A 23,237-nucleotide genomic window follows, 5' to 3' on the forward strand; every position below is an offset into this window, starting at 1 on the left:
TAAAACACAGTGAAAGAGTATTTTCTCTACGCGCCGACCAGCAGGCTGACGAAGGCCTGAATGTATCGAGGTTGAGGCCTGATCTGGTCTGATCAACATTCCTTTAGATATGTTGCCAACACAAATAGAAATGAGGAGGAGAGACGGTCAGTCGGAGAGACAGACACGGACAGACACAATGAAAGGGAGAGGTCCTTTATTGTGGGTCTGCTTGTGGACGATATCAGCGCAGTGGCTGCATGTGACTGTCACTTTCAAACAGCATGGCAGATGACAGGCTGTTGGCATTGTGACAAAGGAAAGAAAGAAAAACTGGAACAAGCTCTCTACGGGCTGCCAGGAAGCTAGGTGCCTATTAGGGATGGGGGATTTTTGTTTTCGTAGGAGTGCGTGTGTGTATTAATACAGTATGTGCATGTGCAAGCGTGTTCAGTCATGCCTGCGTGTGCGCACATATGGGAAATCATGTGTGCCGGCCTTGATGCAGGCATGTGTGCACACGTACAAATGTGTAAAAATAATGCATGAACATATGTGCGGGTGGATTTGTCTCAGAGTGTGTGCGTGCACGAACGTTGACAAGGAGTCACTTAGTGTGTCCCTGAAACCCAGAGGCAGCCGGGGCCAGCTGGCAGCTTCTTGCTCCAGGCAGCCTGCACGTTGCCTGGGCATTCTTCAGGCCTGCAGCCCCCGAGCCCTGGAGCTGACATCTGGAGGTTATCAGTCTGACAAACAGGCAGAACAATGCAATAAGAGAGTGTGCTCATTGCTCATTCTCTGTTCAGTATGGCTCTGAAAACATTTGATTCAGGTCTTTTGATGTTATTTCTTTTTTTTATGTCTTTAGCGCCGCAGTTCCCTTTGCTGGTTCCCTATGATAAAAAGCGGGAGATCAGAGTGCCTGTCTTCAGTAAGGAGAATGTTCTCCCATGAGATCTTCTCACAAAAACTAAAGTGAAGAAAAACGTTTAACTTTGTATTCAAAAACACAAGAAGCATTGACGTTCTCGGTCAATGCTATTTGCCAGTTGAGACTTGCAGGTCTCTCGTGTGGACTGTCAACATAATCAGGCTATAATCACAAAGTTAAAGCACACAGCAAAAGCGCCGCCATCCAACCCTGCCAGTGTTGCCTTTCGATGACCAGCTGACCCCCAGGGCCCTGCGTTCCACCCCGCTGCCGGCCTTCGCTGTAATCTACCTTGAACAGGTGAGGCCGTCTGGGGAGAGTGCGGTGAAAATGCAAATCAAATAAACACTAAAACCCGCTCCGGCAACCAGTCGACTCCAAATCCAGTGGTGCATAACTGATGGGCTCTAAGCTGGTGGAGAAGGCAAACCAACGTGCCATGAAATCAGTACGAGCTGGAGAGCACTCAACGAGAGGCCCTACCTGTGTGAGGTGCGATAGCCTGAGTACATAAACACGGCGGAAAAGGGCTCTCAGGCCAAAGATGCTCTACACTTCAATTGCTGCGGTATTGTACAAGGGAAAATTAAATAGTAAAATGAGCGGGTTGATCATGGAGCCCATATTCCAAGTATGTTAATTTCCGCTACTAAAACAGCACGGCGAGAAACCAAGCCAGTTATTAAAAGCAAATCATTGCACTCTCACTGGTGCTATACAACAAAGCAAGCATGGCAAGGGCAGAGAGCCGCAGTATATTGAAGTCATCTGAGTGGCGGTGAAGAAAGCGTATTATTTATAACAGCATCTCTCTCTGCACATTATCTCTGTCCACACCAGGCGAGAGAACAAAATGAGCTGGTATTTGAGCTGTCTGTCTTTTAATCGCCATTGGGAAGAAGAGGATATCCTGAGCTGTTTATATCCCCCGCTGCTGTTGCCCTGTTGATTACCCACAGATAGGTTGCGGTCGGGTGATGCGATTATGATTACGTCTTTTCTAAAATAACTATTGACTTTCAGAACAAAGCGCCGGGCTCTGATAACAACTACTTACCTCTGTGTGTGTTTACCCAACTGGAAAAGGAAAATGGGCGACGCGGCTCAAAAACACTGCAGTGCACTGATAACACCGGTAAGTTTTAACTTCTATACCCACAAATCATGTGAAGTCATTGCACTAAACAACACACACACACCCACCCACCCACACACACACACGCACAAACCCCTGTTAACTGACTTACTGACTTCTCTGGTTTACAGTGCTATAAATCAAAGGAGAACTAATATCTAACAGTTCCACTGCTGCTGCTTCAGTTAGGTTCAGTTGGTACCTCTAATCAGAAAAGTGTCCAAGTTGATTTTGGCAAACAAGGGGACATTTGGAGCACCTCAGTTGGAGAGCACGGGTCCTTTGGGTGCCACTTTGTGATGAAAAGAGCCAAATATATTCCACACAACATACGCAGACACATATTCGATCGTCATTATGGACCTGACAAACGCGTGACAAACGCGTGACACACGTAGAACATCAAATTCATACTCAAAGAGATGGTAGCATGTCAGCAAAGTAACCGCTGACTGCTGCCAACTGTAGCTGCAGATAGCTACTTAGCTCAGTTAGCCTCACAGCTAGCAGCACGGACTGGGAGTTCAGAGCACCCGGGGAATGTTGGTGCTGACACCAACACCAAAATAATTTTGGACCTGGAGGAGCCGTGGCTAGCTGCTTAGCATGCTAACTTCACTAGAATCATTGCAACACAGCACATAGTTGTCATGACGTCAGAACTGTTATTCCTTTACATTTTTGAATGTTTCCGATTGAAATTATTATCATCAACGTATTGCACCTTCAATTATTATTCATCTGGACTGGAACATAGACACAGAACCCTTTTATTTTCCAATGGATTTAATCTAAAAAAAAAAAAGGGGGGGGTTCCAACTTTAAAAATACAGGGTTGCCTAGATGCAAATGGTTTCGAGTAGAACCTCAGCCCTTTAAAAAGAACATTTGGATCCCCTAAATCTAAGAGTGAATATTTCATATCGGCAGTCAATATAGGCCGTTCTTTTCTCCTTTGGCTGGGCCCGCTAGTGGCAAGAGGGCCTTAGTCATGGTTCTTGAATGCCTGTGTTTGGATCCTTCCCTGTTAGCCCTCCAACACACTTGCTGCAAACAACATGTAAAACATGACAGTCCCTCTCTATACGTATTCAGCATTTGATTTGTCCGCTCTGGGCTACTGTAGAAACATGGTGGCGCAACATGGCCATGGAAGAGGATCTGCTCCCACCCTCTCAATGTAAGAGTCTCATTCTGAGTTATCGAAAACACCTTTCAGTCGATTATACGCGTATGAAAACCTAATTATGAATAATATTCCATTTATGACAACAGATCACAGTAAATCTTACTTTCTGGACTTCTGGCACCACTGTGCAATATCTAGTTATGTAGTGGTGTCAGGTAATAATGTTGAAATAATGTGTCTATGTTGGCCTCTTCGAGGTTTTCTCTCTTGCTCAAATGCACAACCTTTCAAACTCAAGGAGCAGGACCGCAAGGGCAGCAGGGAGCAGGAGGTCGAAGGGAAACTGAACCCCGCCCATGGAGTTGGAGCTGTGTCCGAAGGGGCCGTTTGACACAACAGCAGGTCACTGATTCAAACCAGACTCTGCTGCTGCTCTGTATGGACTAATTTTCTGCCTCTTCCACTCCAAAGGAGTAGTGGCAGTTTCACAAATGTTAAGAAAAATATGAGTTAACCAGACAGAAAAGTCTAGTCAAAGTATGATCCCTTATAAATGTCATCCTTCCCACTCAAGTCATAAATAGTAGATGGCAGTGAGGACAAACTGTTTAAAAGAGTGATTTTTCAGCCTTGTGGAGGCTGTCACTCAATGTTTACTTCAATTGCTTATATTTTATGCAGTTTTAATCATTTGGGGCCAAAAGAAATGGCAATATTAGACTGTAGAGTGTGAAACAAGCTGCAAGTTACCGACAGCCAACGTGTTTTTCTCACAGTTTACTGCCGCACACACTGTATTTCAGTAAGTGTATTTTTTTATGATTATAATGAAACAGGTATTTAGTATTTGTTTTTGTCCTCAGGGCGTACCGGGAGATTGGAACGCGATTCCACTGCGGCACTTATTTTCATCATCTGAGGAGAAAGTGACAGGAACACATGTGAACACTGCTCCGGAAAAAATCAACTGGCGGTACGTATAAAACCTGTTTTTCAAATTTCCATACGATTAGAAAAAAAACACATTTATTTCTTGTTCAATTATTGAATCTTTTTTCGAGCTCCACGATGTGGGGGACATAATTATACGCTGAAACTACATCACCTGGTCCTCGGCAGACTCCGGCAGAGTGGAACATTAGCTCAATCAATGTCAATTATTTCCCAGTCTCCATTATTGCACTGCCAGGAGTGGGCAGAATTTTAATCCCCTCGCTGCAATTGCTTTAGCTACATGAGTCTTGGGCTTTTTGTCATGATTAGAAACATGACTTAACATTAAGCCCAGTGGCGTTCAACAAGTAGCGCAGGAAAAATGATAATGGGTTTGTCCCTCAACAAAGTGCAGCCCCGGAAGTGGGAGTCGGTAACGGCGACTATACATTTGGGCCTGTGTAGATTTACAGTCTCTGTTGGCTAATAGAGCCATGTCTCTACTCGTAACATACACAGAAGTGCACTGCATCTTAACTGCTGTGCATGAGAGTCACAGGAAAAGTGTTTTTACTGTTAGTGTTAAAGAAGATGGCAGAATTTACGGTTCTGATCATCTGAATTAAGCCTCATTGCATCTCACCCCGTTCGTATTCGGGATTGTTTTGTGAAAGGGATCCTCTGTCTTTACTAGTCGATTCCTTCATCTGGAGGATGCTTTACACTTTCTGCAACAAACAGAGAAGCTCGTTTAATCAGAAAAACCTTGTAGGATTGGGTTTTGGTAGCATTTTATGGAACCCAAATCCAGTTTCAAATCCTCTTATCAAATATAATGAGGTTCAGCTGTCATCTCTTGCGAGTAACTTCACTAAAACAAAGATTTGGAATCAGCATTTGCAGGCTGATTAGGCAGAGAGCAGCTAAAGTAATTTGCACAACCTGTTGCCCAGAATGTGTAAATGAGATGTAGAGATATCGGACGATAACGGCCGCGCTTGAAATGTTAATTAAATGTGTCTGGCACGTTGAAATACCAACTTAGTTCTACACCTTATTTTTCGCAAGCTACTCGCTGCAGACACCAGAGGTCACAGTGCTGAACCGGGGCTGCACATTTAATTGAAATATTTTCAATAATAATATCCACCTTGTAAAAGCTGCAATTTTTTAATGATATCGTGAATCATACCACCATATCATGCAGTCGTATGTAGGAATATTACGGTTCTAACGTCAAATGATATAATGAACTGACATGCATACATACATACACGGTGCGATCAGCCACATCATTTCTCCAGGGGAGAGTAGTCGCTCACAAATAAGCATTCTTGGTCACTGAGTGATGATTTCTTTGCATTGACCAACTATCTTTGGCTGAGTTACTGTGCAGGCAGCACATTAACCAGACAACAGCGGATGTTTTATTAGATCCCTTATGGAATTAATATCAATTAACTACAGCTGATTTTGCATAATCCTCCACTGGTGATGATTATCGGCTTAAAGGATAAGTTCACCCAAAGATGAAAATTAAGTCATTATCAACTCAGCCCCATGCCGATGGAAAGTCACGTGAACTTTTGTGGTCCTGCAAAAAAAATATTGCAGCATGCTCCTAAACAACTGAGGATGACGGAGACTTGTTATTTACATGCTTTTTAAAGCTTAAGTCTTCACTGTAGCCGCTAAGCTAAATGCATACGCATTGCACCCTCTTTGAAGTGGGTGCACAAGCTTGAGCGCACATCGAGCGAGTGAATATTTTAAGATACTGAAACAGGTCCAGTTGTCTACAATATACATTAGCACGTAGCGTACCATTACCCGTATGACCTGGATGACCTTCATCAACCTTGTTTTTCAGAATCAATTTGGGATCTAACGGCTTCCTGAGACTTGGATTACGCTGTGTGAGCTGTTTGGAATTTTTTTAAAATTACGTTTTGAAGTCCCCATCAATTTTAGTAGTTTAGAAGAATGCTGCAACGCCGTTTTGCAATGAAGGCAATGACTACACTTTATCCTTTACAGTTTAAAATGATGTATAAAAGAGAGGCCTGTGACCTGAATGTTTCCTAAATTTAGAATCCAACGTCACAAATGTGAAATTTCAAATAATATCGCACAGAGAGAACCTAATCCAACCTTAACACCTCCCATCTGTGGAGAGTGTTTTTCCGGATAAGTTAGGAACAGATGAGAAATCAGCCAGCTAGCTTTCTCCAACTGTCACACAGACAAAGCAGTTTATTGATAAACACCAAGTTTATGGGAACACTCATGAGACTTATGAACAGGTCTCATAAGTGTGCCTTTGTGTCTCAGTTCTTCCTCCCTTGTTACCTTAGTCAGGGCCAAAGGATGAGGATGTCCGGCCAGAGCTAGCTTAACGGTGGTCTCCCAGATGTGCGGGTCATGGAGCCCCCGTGCCGTCACCATGAACTGGACAGGCTCCGACAGGTTGGCCACCTCCTGCTCTGCATACACCGTCCCGTCGGGCCTCACGCTGAAGTTGGGGTCGTTGCTGACAAAGCCCACCTCTCTGCTGCGCTGGCAGTACTCAAACTTCACTGCAGAGACGGACAGAAAGGGGAGAGGCGGTACAGAATTAGAGAGCGGCACAGTGAGATTTACTCCATGAGGTGTTCACAAATCCTTGACACATCTGGCAGGCTTAAGATTAACCTGCATCCATCAAGACGTATCTTGAAATATCTCATCCCCACTGCTGTCACTTTGGATTCCCCGCTTTGACGTCTTCGGCAAAACAAACTGCTTATCACATCCTGAACCGGAATACACGGGAGGGAACCTAATTCTTTTTCATATCATTCTTTTCCCGAACTAGACAGATAGCAATGTCAAAACAGCGTTTCTCTCGGCTTCTCCGGGGAAGGCATGAAGAGAAGGTCTAAAGCACATTAGGCTGACTGGGCCAATTGGGCTCCATGCTCTGCCTGCCAAGCACATGGAGCACAGCGCTGAATGACATTTGGAGGGTTCGGCTTGACTGAGACAAAAGAGAAGCTGTGAGAAGTCTCATGTTTGGACACACACAAAACATACTGCCCTTCCTGTGCACCCAACACGTTTGTATGGGAGAGCGGTGCGGTCATGGGGGGTGGAAGCAGCCTTTCCACTAGGTGAAGAGGCGGACAGATGAGAAACATGGTTTAGCGCTCCAGAGCAGATTCTCCAGTGACAGTCGACATGAATATGCCATTACAGCACAGAAAACCCAGGAGGAAACCTACAGAGCCTCAGACACGGCCATTTGGAAAAACTCTTTCAGTCCATTGCCAAATTCAATCAACGCTCAGTGCATAATTTCCCCGTGATTCACAGCATGATGCAATGGCATGAGTGTTGAGAGTGACTGATTATTGTTTTTAACATGTCTATTATGTTAACACACACGCACACACACACACACACACGCACTACCCCTTGTCTCCCTACAACCCCCAAGATGAAATGCGTGTGCTTTGATCTTATCACAAAAAACTCTGGCTGCTGATAACGAGACAAATTGATTTCATAAATCACCCGGGGAACAGATCGCCTGTTATGAGCCACGGCAGCGTGATTTTTCAAAAATCCAGCGTGAAAAATTCTGCACGGCAAGCTTTTTATCAAGCCATCTATTTAATTTATCGCCCAGCTTCCTGTCAAAAGCAGGCTCCCAAACAACAGGCCAATAACGCAGGGGATCTGCTTGGCCACTGCAGCCCGGCGTCACACAAATGAGCCCGCTTGTTTTCAGCCCCCGGAGTAATCGCATGCATAATGGGACGGATGGCGGGCACGGTTTTGACAATGTGTGCATCTGTGTGTGTTGGCGAACGCGATCCACAGTTTCATTTAAAAAAAAAACAAAAACACACGGCCCAGTGGAGAATGTCCTTACATGAGTGATAAGCGATTGCCTTACTTTGGGGATCATTTATCAGGGTTGGGGGGGGGGGCGGGGGGTGCAATTTAACATCAGGCTGTGACAATGTGACACAGACCTGCTTGAATTGTCCACAGATGAATTGTGATGGCAGGCATGTATTATGTAAATGACTTCAATTAGCTTGAACTGAGCTGGCTAATTGTTGTCACTTAGACGGGTCTCTTGCGGCGCAGCTGGAGGAGCCAGGCTTAAGGACACGCGCACTGCGAAAGGTGTCGCTTATGAATGTGTGCGTGTGTGTGTTTGTTCCCGTATGCGTGTGTGCGCGCGCGTAGGAGTCAGTTCAGCCAGTTTGAGAATGTCGGTCCGCAGCTGGTGCATATATTAATTTCGATCTTAATTCTACAATAAAGCCAGCGAGGTCTCCGTGGGTCTGTCTCCTGCCTCGTCTGCTGTGGCGGTGCCAGTTGGCATGGGAACACACATGAGGTCTGTGAGGCATTGCCATTGTGCAGCATTGTAAGAGGAGTGTCTTTGATTCGGTGTAAAGGCCTCTCTCAGTTTACCATTCACCGCCTACTGGTATCTGCCCTTGAGGGACTGAACCATGACCCTGATCCCTAACATCTACTTAGTGTGAAAATATTCATAAATGCGTTGCTATTCATTAAAAATCCAGTTCACAAAGCGCATTTAAATCAGGCGGTGGGATCTGATCTGCCACACTGTTAAATGGAGATGAAAGCGGCAAAAAGAGACGACGCTGAGACGAGATGCTGATAGAGAAACTGTGTGTGTCTGGCAGGGAGAGGGGAGATGGTAGGATAAAAGGAGAAGGCGGGAGATGCAGAAAAAATAAAATAAAACCAGCAGAGATACGTTACAGAATACGCAATATCTAACCGTAATTGAAACAATTCTCAATAAAGTCCTTAGTCTCCAGACAAGACGAGCTGATGTGCAAGGAGTAGCGGTGCAGATTGCTCGTTGCGGTCACATCACATCAGTAAATGAATACTGACACCGTTGATAACAAATCTGTGCTTATTTATTGTCACTGTTCTGCAGCCCATGTAATTCATTTTGTCATCTCACGCTTGGCAAACTGCGGGATCCTTTTGTGCGAAAAGTTGAACTTGAAGTGACTGAATGCAGACGAGGCTTCAAGGTGTTTTTTTAAAGTGACGGCCCTGAAGGTCAGCAGACACACAGTCCCTCCTCAGTAACAGAAAAGTAACACACAAACATTTTTAACTGCGGCTTAAAAAAAAAAAAATGTCAGTTTCGATGTTATGTCGAAGACGCATTGTGTTGCAGAGACTAAAGTTAGCATGCTGTTCTCTTTACTGAGAACATGTTATTGGACCGAATGACTCAAAGGAACACTAGCTGCTCTCACAGTAAGTCAGCTAAGCAGGTGATGGCAACTACAGTTAGCAACAGTCAGCGGCTAATACGCTGCGTCCTGTTTGTTTGGAGTATGAATTCATCAGGCAGCCAACTCTTACATAGTTCACCCTTTAATGACTTTTCCTCATCAACTGGTCACTTTATCTGGAGGAACATGCACAGCGTATGTCTGGCCTTTGGCAATGTGGGAACGCTGAGGGCTGTCAGTCTCTCTGCTTACAGCACATGTACTGTATTTTACAATCTGACAAATGCTGTGCGGAAATCTTTTCAGTCTTCATAGGTGATCTTTATGATCATAAAATCCCACACTAGGACATTAAATAATTTCCCAGTCTGGGATCATTAAAGTAATTCTATCTATCTATCTATCCGACTTCGCCTCCAGATATTGCGGGTTAATTGTGGCTTGAAAAGACTATAGTTCATTTCAGCGCCTCATAGCCACATCCAAGTGCGGATGGCAGCTTACTCATAGGCTGCGTGTGTGTGTCATTAGCTCGTCTCGGTGACTCTTGACTGATATCGTAGATCAACAGAATGTCTAATGGGAGACGTTGTGACAAAACATTTCAAGCTGCTGGGTGCCTTTGTTTACCCAGCATGCACCTCTCTCTCTGTCAGGGTGAAGACTGTCAGCAGAATGTTTCAAGACCTCTCTGCAGAAAGAAGCTCCGATGAATTTCTGAACATATTGCGCTCAAACAACATGGAGTCAAATGTGAATTAATGCACTGAAATGACCATCCAATCTTTGTGCGGTACTATATAATGTAAATGTGTATGTATAAAACATGTGGGTGATGACAGTGAGTGGGTGTAGCTAATGCGCTCTATCGGTACGCTGATGGTGTTGCTTCAACAGCCATCTCATACAGTGCAGACTGTATAAAAGTAGAGACAATTTTGTGCTTTGCTGACTCAAAGATCAATTGTGTCAATTGCCTTCTTCATCGTAGGGTGTACAAATGTGTGTGTGTGTGTGTGTGTGTGTGTGTGTGTCTGTACTCTGGCTTGGTTCCCTGAAGTTGATGAGAAAAACATCAGGGGTATTAAACCACCAGCTCAAGTGTGCGTGTGTGTTTGTATTCTGCTCTTCTATTATTTTGTACCCAAGATGTGTGTGTGTGTGTGTGTGTGTGTGTGTGTGTGTGTGCACGTGTTGGTCTGCCTCTGTGTGTCCCTGTGTGTAAGCTTCTCAGATTGTGTGTGTGTGTGTGTCTGTGTTTGTGTGTCAGAGTGTGTCCTGTATATTTTAGTGTGTCCTGCCATCCACAGCGGTGTTTGGCAGGCTGCTGAGGCTGGTGTCATTCTGCTCAGCTGCTCTTCTCTGGACTCGTATGGCAGAGAACATGTTGTCCAACAGAGCGGCTAGCGCGGCACAGACGCGGCTAAAACAGGGCGGGCAAGCAGCCGTGACCACCGACCACTGAGCCCTCCAAGTACACGCGCGCGCACACACACACACACACACAGAGAGAGACAGGTTTATGCTCTTTGTCTCTTCCTTCTTGTAAATCCACGACAATACCCCAGAGGAGGCCAAAACAGCCCTTGTATGGACACATCACATGTGCATAATGTAGATGGCATGTAGTAATGGTGCACCGCCTGCTTTGTGCATCCACATGGAGCGTGCCTCCCTCATCCCTCGGCACCCGCCTACACCATGTTCACCTGTCCACCGTGCACGCCTCCCCTCATCCCTCACCCTTCACCGTCTCCTCCCCGTCCTCTCCACTCTCCCGTTCTCCTGTGCCACAGCTCCCTCGCACAGTCCCCATTTCCCCTCTGCTTAATCCTCCTCCCCACCTGTCCTCCTCCATCCTCCTCTCGCATTACCTGCAGACTTTCTCCCCCGTGCAAACCAGGGCAGCCAGCCTGAGCCAACGGCCCAGTCACACATGAAAATGGGCACCCCGGTGGGTCACCTACTACCACTGTTAAAGTGAGCCGAGGAAACGGCACAGAGCTAATAGAGCCGGGGGGAAAGTAACGACAAGAAAAAAGGTCACGTCAGTCTGATTTTGGCATTTACACGCTGGTTTTAGAAGCGATTACATGATTTTTACAGATCATTTTTTTAAGATTTAAGTGGGACTTTTTATAGACCTGCTTTCATGTAACAACCTCTATTACTGTTCTTAGCATCCCTTTTATGATTCCTGCTTTTATTCTGCCCGCCTCACCTTGTATTTATTGCGTTAACTGCTCATTTGATCTGTTTTTAATGAGTTGCAAAGGGCTCTCTTTTTGTGATTTAAACGATCTATAAATAACGATTATGATAATCACTTAATATAGACGCCTGACAAGGAACACACTGTACATAAAAAAGGGTGACACAAAGGAGAGGTTTAAGTTAAAAGTTAGATAGTCAGGTATATTATGAATAGAGCCGCTTAATAGACCCAGACCGAGCATATGGAGGCTGCTTCAGTTAAGGTGCTGTTCATTCCAGTCGTGGCACAGTGCTAAGTAAACATTCCCTTTGGTACCCCGCTGATTTCTTCAAGCCATCGGGAAAATCAACGCCACCCACTCAATTTGCAAATAACAGTATTTTTGCCAGGCTGAGGGTGTGATAGACAGCCCACTGACGAGTCAAATAACACTGCTAAAACACTGAGCATACTGTAGACAAGAGGCTGTGGAGAGTGCTAGAACAGATCAAAAAGGAGTGCGGCTGCAGCGCCTCGTGCGTGCACGTCGTGAGCGGTTTGATCGGCCATCGTTATTTGCCCATTTTGAGCGCACTTTTAATTTTGGCAAGTTGGGTCTACAATGATTAATTCATTAAAAATGACAAATCTGATTTAACTCGCCCGCGCTGAGAATTAAAACGGAAAAATAAATGAAATGCTAGGACGCTCAAGCATTTGTTTTTTAAGTGCTCCGATAAGAAGTGCCACTCACAAGTAGCCGAATTAATTTTTTTTTAATGATACACTGCATCAAAAGTGTCTCTGTGAAACAAAACACAAGAAGCTTAATTTGCTAGCGAGGAGATTAGACCCTTGAATTCCACATGAAAATCCTCCGCTGATAGCAACGAACGCAAAACAGACCCGTGGAAAAACCCTGAACCTGATCCTCAAAGTGTCAGATTTAAGAAACAGCCTGGGACTTCAGCTCGCCTGGCAAACATTTTTAAATGTTCTCGTCGGGAGAACTGCAAGGTTTTGATAACCTAAAACAAACCCTAAAGGTGAGTGTAATCCTCAAGTCTGAGTATCAGCTCGAAAAAAGAAGGGTTTCACCCGGCTGTGACATTACAGCAGCTTAAAGCCTTCTCGGGACACATTTGAGCTGTAATATTCGAAGAGGACTGAGAAAAAGTTTACACCTTCCAGTGGGGCGGAGAAGTTGCTGCAGATGTAACGGGTGTGATTGGCAAGCAAAAATACGAAATCTATTTTCTGATGTCTTAATATATCACAGCTAAAGTGCAGCATCTCGAATTTCGTCGTCAAACCCGAGGCGTCCCATGCAGAACATCCACAACCCTCGAAAAACTCTTTTGAAATGCAGCCCACTGTGCCCCCACAGGAATGCTTATAACTAATTCAATTTACATGCTGCTGTTTTTAAAACACTGCAGGTACAATGTGACTTTCCTGAAAAGACTTTTTTTCTTTTTTTTTTGCCGCAGTTGGAAATGAATTTTTCTGCCTCTGCAGTTCTCTGTTTTAACAAAAGCCCACACAGTTCCCTCTGACAGCTCGCTCTCACAAAAGGAAACCACTGCGACTCAAGTGTGTGCGTGCGAGTGTGTGCGCGTGTGTGTCACTGTGTGCGCTTATGCGTGCGAGGGAGCCGGAGTGAGAGAGACATAAAGACGGAGAGGGAAGAAGGACATTGGAGTGGGAGTGTGTGACACGAGCTCTTTGCATATACGATTATTACAGCTGATGCGTAAATGGGTATGGGTGTCATCGACTCGCTGCGCACTCAAGAGGTGTGTACGTGTGTGCGTGGGAGAGAAGGTGCTGTCAACCTGCATTTGTGTGCGTCAGCGCTCATGTTTCACTTTTTAAACACCACACGCTTGTTATCCGGTGCTGGCGCTCTTACAGGGCTGAACAAAACATTGTCACATTGTTAGCGCACTGTCACATCTATAGGGCCAACATCCGCCCACGAACCTGTCGCCCCCACCCCGTCACCCCTTTGTCTCCCATCCATCACCCCCCTCTTTCTGCAGGTAAGGATGTAACTGCTGTAAAAGACGGCCCTCCTGTGTTGGAGCCTGTCAGGATCCAGAGAGTCTTTCTGCTGCAGATGTGTCTGTAATGTAAACTCACGCATACAGGATGTTGTGTGGGCCCCGAGCTCTGGGGGGGGGGTTCGCAAAGGTTGTCACAGTGTTTCAACGGATTACGAAGATCTCCTCACAGATATTTTGTTTTTCTTTGCACGCCACCCTCTCTCGCGCATCATCGCATTACACACGGCTCCACGTCACAGCCCCAATCTGCCCGAGTGCTGCAGCGAAACGCCGTCCCGTGAGTTTTGGCCGGGGCACTTTTGGGTAGAGCGTTTGGGGTTCTGCACATCCCCGGCCCTCGCTCTTATCTCTGCATTAGCCTCCTCTCACGGGCACGGGCGTGAGGAGGCTTGAGGAATGAGAAAGGGGAAGGAGGCGAGATAAAGAGGGAGAGCGGGAGCAAAGCAGAGCGGATGCAATTAAAAGACTGGGTCACAGATCGCAGTGCCAAGCGTCAGTGTGATTAATACACCAGCATTCAGCCCAGGAGCTTTTTCTCCTCTCCGTGTGGATGTGTGTGTGTGTGTGTGTGTGTGTGAGCTTTTTGTTTGTGAATCGGTTATCTTCCGAGCGTACCGCAGCTAGGGGGCACCAGTGCGTCTCAATACGTGCCATCCTCAGGTGAGCCAGGATTAACCGTTTTTTAAGGTTGTGTCAGGAATGCAGATGACCTGAACAAACAGGTTTGAGGACATGATCCGTCTGTCTGAGCTCTCTGACTAAACAAACTGACCGTTAAGAGACTACACTGAACCGTCAATTATAAAATGGAAGCACTGGCTTTCAAACTTTCTATAGATGAGTAATTAAACTAGACAATCTTAAAACACTGATTACAAATTCTGGCTCAAGTTCACAGGTTCACTCTGTTGTGAACTTTAATGAACACCCACTATCCTTGAATTTTTTTGCATGCCTTCTGGCTAATCATCTTCATCAGAATCTACCCACTAATTTCAGACCGTGCCAAAACAGTCGAGTCTGGCGCCCAATCAATCCATCCTCTGCAAGAAAATAGACCAGATCAAGGCAGCAAACAACGCTTGGAAAAGAAAAAAAAATTCCCCCGGTCGAGCTGGTGGCCATTCCCAGAGTCTTATGGTAATGAGAAACGCTCCTTCGTGAAACACAGCGAGCTGCACAAACATATCAACTGATTCTTTTTCTTTTACTTCTTTCATCTGGCTCCCACTCACCAGACCTTGCCTTCAAGGCTTCCCCTTCGATTTAGCGTGAGCAGAGAAGGAGCCACGCTTTATCACAGCAATATCTTTTTTAAGGAGGTGAAGCGAAGAAACTGCCTCAAGGCTACATGCTGCCTGTTATCTCCCAGTACAATATAATAATTTCACATAGCCCAGAGCCAGGTGGCGGGACCTCAGCAGGGCCAGGTGACAAAAAAGGGGACTGTGAGCAAACCAGGGGCAAGGATGAGGGGACAAAAGGGGCTTCTGGGAAATATCCGTGACTCTCACTCAACCGTATAATGACTGTGATGAAAACCCATTATTCTCAAGAAAATGTGTTTTTTTTCTTTCTACTGTGATTCGCATCGGCCCGTCTGCACACATTGTACAAAGTTCAGGTTTTAGATAACGGTCACGCTTTTATCATAATAACCCAAATGACTTCCATTTGAATGGGGGAGACTTTACGACCGGGTGAGTAGATGAGTCCGGTTACAGTACGCAAGGCAGCGTTCAGCCTGTGTCCAGTGTTTAGTGTGTGACTGCGGCTGGTTATTTTTAGCTGCTCTTCATTACCCTGGAGACTGGCCTCAGTAAATGCTATAAGACTAAGAACAGAGCCTCCTCCCCCTGCCCCTCCTCCCCATCCTCAGAGAAACTAACTCAGAAGGTAATCAGCTTTTAATTTTCTCCCCTCTCTGTTCTTCTTACTCATTTTATCTCTCTCCCTCGCAGCTCCCACTCTCCGCCTCCCTCACATGCCGACTGAGCCGACCGGCATCCAGCGAACCCCTTCCCTCCTCTCACTCCTCTATTTCTCCCCATCTTCTGCCGTTATTAGCATAAAAGTGTTTGCATCCTTCCCTGGTGATTGTTTAGCTGCTGTGTTCAGCATCTTGATTTGATTCCCTACAATTGCCCTAATTAGCATTACAAATATACACTTAGAGAGGAACAGAACTATCTGTTATGCCTGACAGACTAATTTAAGGGAAACAGAGGCCAGAGGAAAAGGCAAGACTAAATTCGCGTGATAAAAGGTGTATCACCGCGTCTCCGTAATGAGGTGTCTTATCCGAGTCGGCCGAAACGACACCCTCTCTGCATTTATTCAAATCGATGAGCGGTGTGTTTGCTTTAGCTGGATGTAAAAGAATGCAGAGCAGCTGACACTGGAAACATGTTGGATACTAACTCGCGATAAAAGGTGTAATCACAACAAGAAACGTACCTCTTATCTTCCCTCGCTCTCTCCAGCCCCAGTCATGTCTTCTAAAGCCAATGATTAGACCTAAGACAGATCTCTCTCATTATCTGTTGCTCTCATCCATTTCACCCTAATCCTGTTTCTACTCCAAAGACCCCAGGGGCAAGCGATAGGCCGCGGCCAGCCATTAGTCTCCGAGGCCCCGAGACCAGTGACAAGGCTCATCTGTACTTTTCCCCAAGAGGGGATCTAAGGCCAACTCAGAGGTCAGCTGTCACTCTCCCATAAGTGCTGCACTTCTTCTCTGTTGACTCTTCATTTGGGCTCACACGGACTGCTTCAAGATCCTCGCCTCTCAACCGGCTGCTCTTTTTCCGCCCATCTGATCTAAGGAGGAAGACTGTAAGATGGGAAACATGAAGCCGAGGTGATGTTGAAGTAGCGGTGCCATCTGAGGCTGAAAAGGTCACACCATTGATCAATCAGCAGAGTAACCGGTGGAGTAATTGGTCTCATTATTGTCGACAAGCGCACATAAGTGGGTGTAGGCTGGTTCCTCCGGAGGGCCGAGCACACACAGCAGAGGACTGAACTGCACAGCAGCATGGACCCAGAGGGAAGATTGTTTTGAGCCTGTGCTGATGATAAATAGCCGTAGAAAGGATTTGAAAAGTCAGAATTTATTTTTCTGAAAGCAGCTACCTGCTGCTGACGGAAACAACACTGCTGAGAGGGAAACATAATAGTGAAGTTGTGGGTCATAAATTCATGGCAAAAAGCTGAACACAAGCTGTAATGTACTCAAAGGATGCCTGAAAAATCTACCAAAGTACATTAACAAAGTATTTGTTCTACCTAATTCGCAGCGCTGCATAAAGCTGAAGGAAGCTGCAAAGTTGTGTGAGAACTTTCTGATGATTTGTCACTACAAGCGTCCCTTCTGACTTCATGCATAGTCTTTTTACAATCCCATCTCATTCCCAGGTTGTCAAATACAGACGCTGTGTCACGGCCCTCGGGTGCCTTACACAGTTACCCTTGAGCGTTTGTACAACAGTGTTTCTGCAAGACAGACTGTCTTACACATGGATAACTGCGTGAGACAGTTGCAGTTAGATGTAGGCACCAAAACTAGTTAATGAGATGAGGAAAAGAAAAAAATAAAGTAGGATATGTTAGGATGCGACATAGAATTCTTTGTCATTTTTTTAAATTTTTCAATTCCTTCAGTGTTTGTTTTACATACCCAAGAACCTTTACTGTAGAGGTTCTTGTGTATGTTACACATTTGCATAATTAAGGCCTTCATTTACGGTAGAAGTGAAGCTAACTGGTAGCTGAAAACATGAAACAGCCAACCGGAGACGTGGAGAGCAGTGCTGGTTAGGGCGTGTGTGAGCTGACCAATCAGAGCAGACTGGGTATTCGGGACGGGGGGCCCAAAACAGAGTGCTTTAGGCGGATGCACACCTTGTGACAAAACATTACCATTATGGTCATACAATGGTCATATGATACATTGTTAATATGAAAATATTGAATTAAGCTGCTTTAAGTCAGGGTCACATACTGACCATATATGTGAAGCTAGCATTTACCATCATCTCTGTACCACCACACTGAAGTTACAATATTTCATTCTGTCTATCCGCCCTTTCACGAGCCCAGTTTGAGCCTGGATATGCGTAGGTACTTGAATTTAAATAATAATAAAAACCTCTGTGAGCTTTTCAGAGTGCAGCCCTCCCTTAAAAGCAACAAATCTGACTTTCTTTCAACAGCTATTTGCTTTGAAGTCACCCTGGCCTGTTCCAGAAAATCAATTAAAAACATGACTAATACATTTGCACCTAACATTTTCCACTTTCCCTCTTTAGAGCGTTTGATGTCCTCCACTGCCTAACACTGTGTAAATGCTGAGATCACAGAGATAGTGACGGGAGGATTTCGACAAGGACCCTTTCGTGGTTTTTTTTCTCCTCTGCTTCGAGTGAAGCTCCGACCTGAAATGAAATGAAATAATGAAGGATATCAGTGGGCTCCCGCTGTGCTGTTTTTGCACTACACTCGACACAGAATATCCAGCACGCCTCAAAAGCCCATCAGTTCAATATTCTGCCCTATGTGTGTCCTTTTTGTCTTTCAGGCCTGCAAAGACATTCTCCTGCTGGGTAATTTGCGAATAATCTCATGCAAGTACCCCCCCCCCCCCCCCCACCACTCTGCACTTCCTTACATTTCCTATATATGTCCCTCAGTGACAGTTATCAGAGAGATCTGCAGTGGTCTTTAATACGAGCATACCGCTGTCCCTTAAGTGGGCAGCGCTAAGCCTTATTGTCTGCTATTGATGGAGGAGGGACAATAGGAGAGGCCGAACCTCTCTGCTCAACTGTCTACCAGGAGGGAATGGGAGGTCGGTCTCCCCGGGCCATGGCGCCAAAACCATTATTCTTATCACTGCAGGACAACTCACCGCAGGCCAGAAAAAACCCTTCTGAAAGGTGAAATGAGTGTGTCTCCCAGTGTGTGTGTGTTTACCTCCTGCCCGCCTCGCTCACTCCACACATTTCGGTATTTCTCATTAACTGATAATACATCACTCATGACCTTGTGATAAAAATACATTAGCTGGAGACAAGTCATTAATCTATAAAGAATCAGGCTGTTTAGGTTATCAGGTGAGAATGGGTATACGTGTTATCGCACAAGTAATGGGAAGAGGTTTAATTGCCCTTCTTAAGCGAGTCATTATATAGAGTGGAAGTGGTTTACGTGTTGTATTCTCGAGCAAAGTTGAGTCCGTCACGTTTGGCTGTCATCGAACAGTGAGGTTTAAGGTCGGCCAGTGTGTAATTGTCAGGGCGGGGGGGTTAAAGGGAAGAACTATGGAAATATAGGAGTTGGACCCAAACGCAGATAATCAGAGGACAAGAGGCAGCAATGAGGGGAACAAAAGGCGAGCTTTAATAAAACTAAAGCTGAAGTACAAAAACCAAAAAGGAGCAAGACCAAAAACGAGACAAAAGCAAAGTAGCAACCAAGAGAGCTAAACAAAGTGCAAACAAAAAGGACAAAGTACAAAATCAAAAATGCAGATTGCAAAACTCAAAATCCAACACATACCATGAGACACGAGAGGAGGCAAGGCAGGAACATGGACATGAACAGACACTGGCAGAGACAATGAACGGACAAGGAGTGCAGGGGATTCACAGACTAAATACACAGACTAATGACCAGACAAGGAACAGGTGAGGAGAGAGGAGCCCAGGTGAGGTAACGAGAGGGAGGAGCATGGAGGACAAAACACTGACAGACAGAGGGAGACAGACTGCAACTAGGAAAATACACAGGAGAACTTAAAGAACACATGACACAAGAGGGCATGGAAAATCAAAAAATGAGACACAAGACACAACACAAGAATACAGAGACATAAACCCAGAGTCATGACAGTACCCCACCCTCAAGGGGCAGCTTCCAGATGCCCCAAAGGAACCCATTACACAGAGACCTAAAGAAGCCGGGAGGGTGGAGGGGGTTCGGGAGGGGTGCCAAAGTCCAAACGATGATGGGAGGAGGAGGAGGGCCAAGGTTGAGGCCCACAGAAGGGTGACGGCGGGGGCGAAGGTTGAGATCCTCAGGAGGTCTGTGGCGAAGACGAAGGTGGTCTGGAGGTCTGTGGCGAAGGCGAAGGTGGTCTGGAGGTCTGTGGCGAAGGTGGTCTGGAGGTCTGTGGCGAAGGCGAAGGTGGTCTGGAGGTCTGTGGCGAAGGCGAAGGTGGTCTGGAGGTCTGTGGCGAAGGCGAAGGTGGTCTGGAGGTCTGTGGCGAAGGCGAAGGCGCTCTGGAGGTCTGTGGCGAAGGCGAAGGCGCTCTGGAGGTCTGTGGCGAAGGCGAAGGCGTTCTGGAGGCCGGCTGCGAAGGCGAAGACGAAGGCGTTCTGGAGGCCGGCGGCGAAGGCGAAGACGAAGGCGTTCTGGAGGCCGGCGGCGAAGGCGAAGGCGTTCTGGAGGCCGGCGACGAAGACGAAGGCGTGGGCTGGGACCTACTGGAGGCCGGCGACGAAGACGAAGGCGTGGGCTGGGACCTACTGGAGGCCGGCGACGAAGACGAAGGCGTGGGCTGGGACCCACATGAGGCCGGCGACGAAGGCGAAGGCGTGGGCTGGGACCCACTGGAGGCCGGCGGCGAAGGCGTGGGCTGGGACCCACTGGAGGCCGGCGGCGAAGGCGTTCTTGAGGCCGGACCGCTGGCTGGGGAAACCTCCTGGGTCTTGGCCGGGCCACCAACAGGGGTTTGCAGGGAGCTGGTGGCCTGGAAACTGATGAACGGTGGGTGGCAGCGGGCGACCTCGGCCGGGCCTCCGACCGAGGAGCTGGCACTGGACTTGGCACTGGACTTGGCACTGGCCCCGGCCGGTCCTCCGACCGAGGAGGAGACACAGGACTTGGCCTGGGGCTCAGCCGGACCTCCGACCGAGGAGCAGGCGCTGGACTTGGCGTGGGACTTGGCGTGGGACTCGGCCGGGCCTCCGACCGAGGAGCAGGCGCTGGACTGGGCGTGGGACTTGGCGTGGGACTCGGCAGGACCTCCGACCGAGGAGCAGGCGCTGGACTGGGCGTGGGACTCGGCCGGACCTCCGACCAAGGAGCAGGCGCTGGACTGGGCGTGGGACTCGGCCGGACCTCCGACCGAGGAGCAGGCGCTGGACTGGGCGTGGGACTCGGCCGGACCTCCGACCGAGGAGCAGGCGCTGGACTGAGCGTGGGACTCGGCCGGACCTCCGACCGAGGAGCAGGCACAGGGCTTGGCGTGGGACTCGGCCGGGCCTCCGACCGAGGTGCAGGAACGGGCCTCGGCCGGGCCTCCAACCGAGGTGCAGGAACGGGCCTCGGCCGGGCCTCCAACCGAGGTGCAGGAACGGGCCTCGGCCGGGCCTCCAACCGAGGTGCAGGAACGGGCCTCGGCCGGGCCTCCAACCGAGGTGCAGGGTTTGGACTTGGCATGGGACTCGGCCGGGCCTCTGACCGAGGAGCAGGGACAGGCCTCGGCCGGTCTTCCGACCGAGGTGCAGGAACGGGCCTCGGCCGGGCCTCCGACCGAGGACTTTGCACTGGACTCGGAGCAGGAGCAGGCCTCGGCCGGTCCTCCGACCGAGGTGCTGGGACAGGCCTCGGCCGGTCCTCCGACCGAGGCGCTGGGACGGGACTTGGCATGGGCCTCGGCCGGTCCTCGACCGAGGCGCTGGGACGGGACTTGGCATGGGCCTCGGCCGGTCCTCCGACCGAGGAGCAGGGACGGGCCTCGGCCGGTCCTCCGACCGAGGCGCTGGGGCAGGACTTGGCATGGGCCTCGGCCGGTCCTCCGACCGAGGAGCAGGGGCAGGACTTGGCATGGGCCTCGGCCGGTCCTCCGACCGAGGAGCAGGGACAGGACTTGACATGGGCCTCGGCCGGACCTCCGACCGAGGAGCAGGGACAGGACTTGACATGGGCCTCGGCCGGACCTCCGACCGAGGAGCAGGGACAGGCCTCGGCCGGGTCTCCGACTGAAGGCCACTGGCAGGTGTCGACCGGGCCGCCGACTGAAGGCCACTGGCAGGTGTCGACCGGGCCGCCGACTGAAGGCCACTGGCAGGTGTCGACCGGGCCGCCGACTGAAGGCCACTGGCAGGTGTCGACCGGGCCGCCGACTGAAGGCCACTGGCAGGTGTCGACCGGGCCGCCGACTGAAGGCCACTGGCAGGTGTCGACCGGGCCGCCGACTGAAGGCCACTGGCAGGTGTCGACCGGGCCGCCGACTGAAGGCCACTGGCAGGTGTGGATGTCAGCCACACCTTTAGCGGTGCAAACCCAGCAAGCGCTGGCTGTGCAGTTGACAATGGAGTTGGGGCTCCATTGCCAGACTTCAAGGAGCCAGGACGATGCCGAGAATGTCGCTTTCTTGGTGGAGGCATTTTGTAGGCCAGGCGGGTTCCACAAAAAGGGGACATTTCAGCTGAGGCTGGAGCTGAGGCATGAGCTGGTAGCTTGGCTGTGGCTGTGGCTGTGGCGTGGGTTTGGGCTGAAACACTGGGAGCTTGCTGGGAGTTGCTGCTGCTTAGTTTGACCAGCAAGGTTCTCCTCAGGTCAGCAACTTCAGCAATTAACTCCACGGCGCATGGAACTGCCCACAACCAAGGCCTATCAAACATTGTCCTGTTAAATTCAGCTATTATCTGTAGCATTTCCCTTTCATCAGTCTTGACATCAAGATCCCCCCACAATTTTTCCTCAATGTCAAGGAGCTGTTTTCTGTAGTCTGCTGGGTCCATTTTACTAGGTCCGTTCATTCTGTCAGGGCGGGGGGTTAAAGGGAAGAACTATGGAAATATAGGAGTTGGACCCAAACGCAGATAATCAGAGGACAAGAGGCAGCAATGAGGGGAACAAAAGGCGAGCTTTAATAAAACTAAAGCTGAAGTACAAAAACCAAAAAGGAGCAAGACCAAAAACGAGACAAAAGCAAAGTAGCAACCAAGAGAGCTAAACAAAGTGCAAACAAAAGGACAAAGTACAAAATCAAAAATGCAGATTGCAAAACTCAAAATCCAACACATACCATGAGACACGAGAGGAGGCAAGGCAGGAACATGGACATGAACAGACACTGGCAGAGACAATGAACGGACAAGGAGTGCAGGGGATTCACAGACTAAATACACAGACTAATGACCAGACAAGGAACAGGTGAGGAGAGAGGAGCCCAGGTGAGGTAACGAGAGGGAGGAGCATGGAGGACAAAACACTGACAGACAGAGGGAGACAGACTGCAACTAGGAAAATACACAGGAGAACTTAAAGAACACATGACACAAGAGGGCATGGAAAATCAAAACATGAGACACAAGACACACAACACAAGAATACAGAGACATAAACCCAGAGTCATGACAGTAATAGGACTGGTTATTGTGCTGCAGGATGTTTTCAGTTGTTTGAGAGATAAAAGTCATTCTACTTGTATACATACTGTATTCTAGATTGTCAGTTTTATGGTAGGGGTTGATATTAAAACTGGATACTGGATCTATAAATAGATACAACACATTCTTACTCCCAACTTGGTCAGTGGAACTTATGCTGCAAACTATGACGCTCTGCCGGCCCTCTAGC

General features: G+C 48.0%; 1 protein-coding gene across 2 annotated transcripts in view; it reads right to left on the reverse strand.

Moving 5' to 3' along the window:
* cdh4 (cadherin 4, type 1, R-cadherin (retinal)) overlaps positions 1-23,237 on the reverse strand; it is a 239,700-nt gene that overhangs the window by 90,634 nt on the left and 125,829 nt on the right. For both annotated transcript variants that reach the window (XM_030421043.1, XM_030421042.1), the window contains exon 4: positions 6,457-6,683. In XM_030421043.1, the coding sequence (XP_030276903.1) occupies positions 6,457-6,683 (227 nt within the window). The remainder of the gene's footprint in view (positions 1-6,456; positions 6,684-23,237) is intronic.

This window comes from Sparus aurata, chromosome 6 (genome assembly GCF_900880675.1).
Source record: "Sparus aurata chromosome 6, fSpaAur1.1, whole genome shotgun sequence".
In the NCBI taxonomy this organism is placed as follows: Eukaryota; Metazoa; Chordata; class Actinopteri; order Spariformes; family Sparidae; genus Sparus; species Sparus aurata.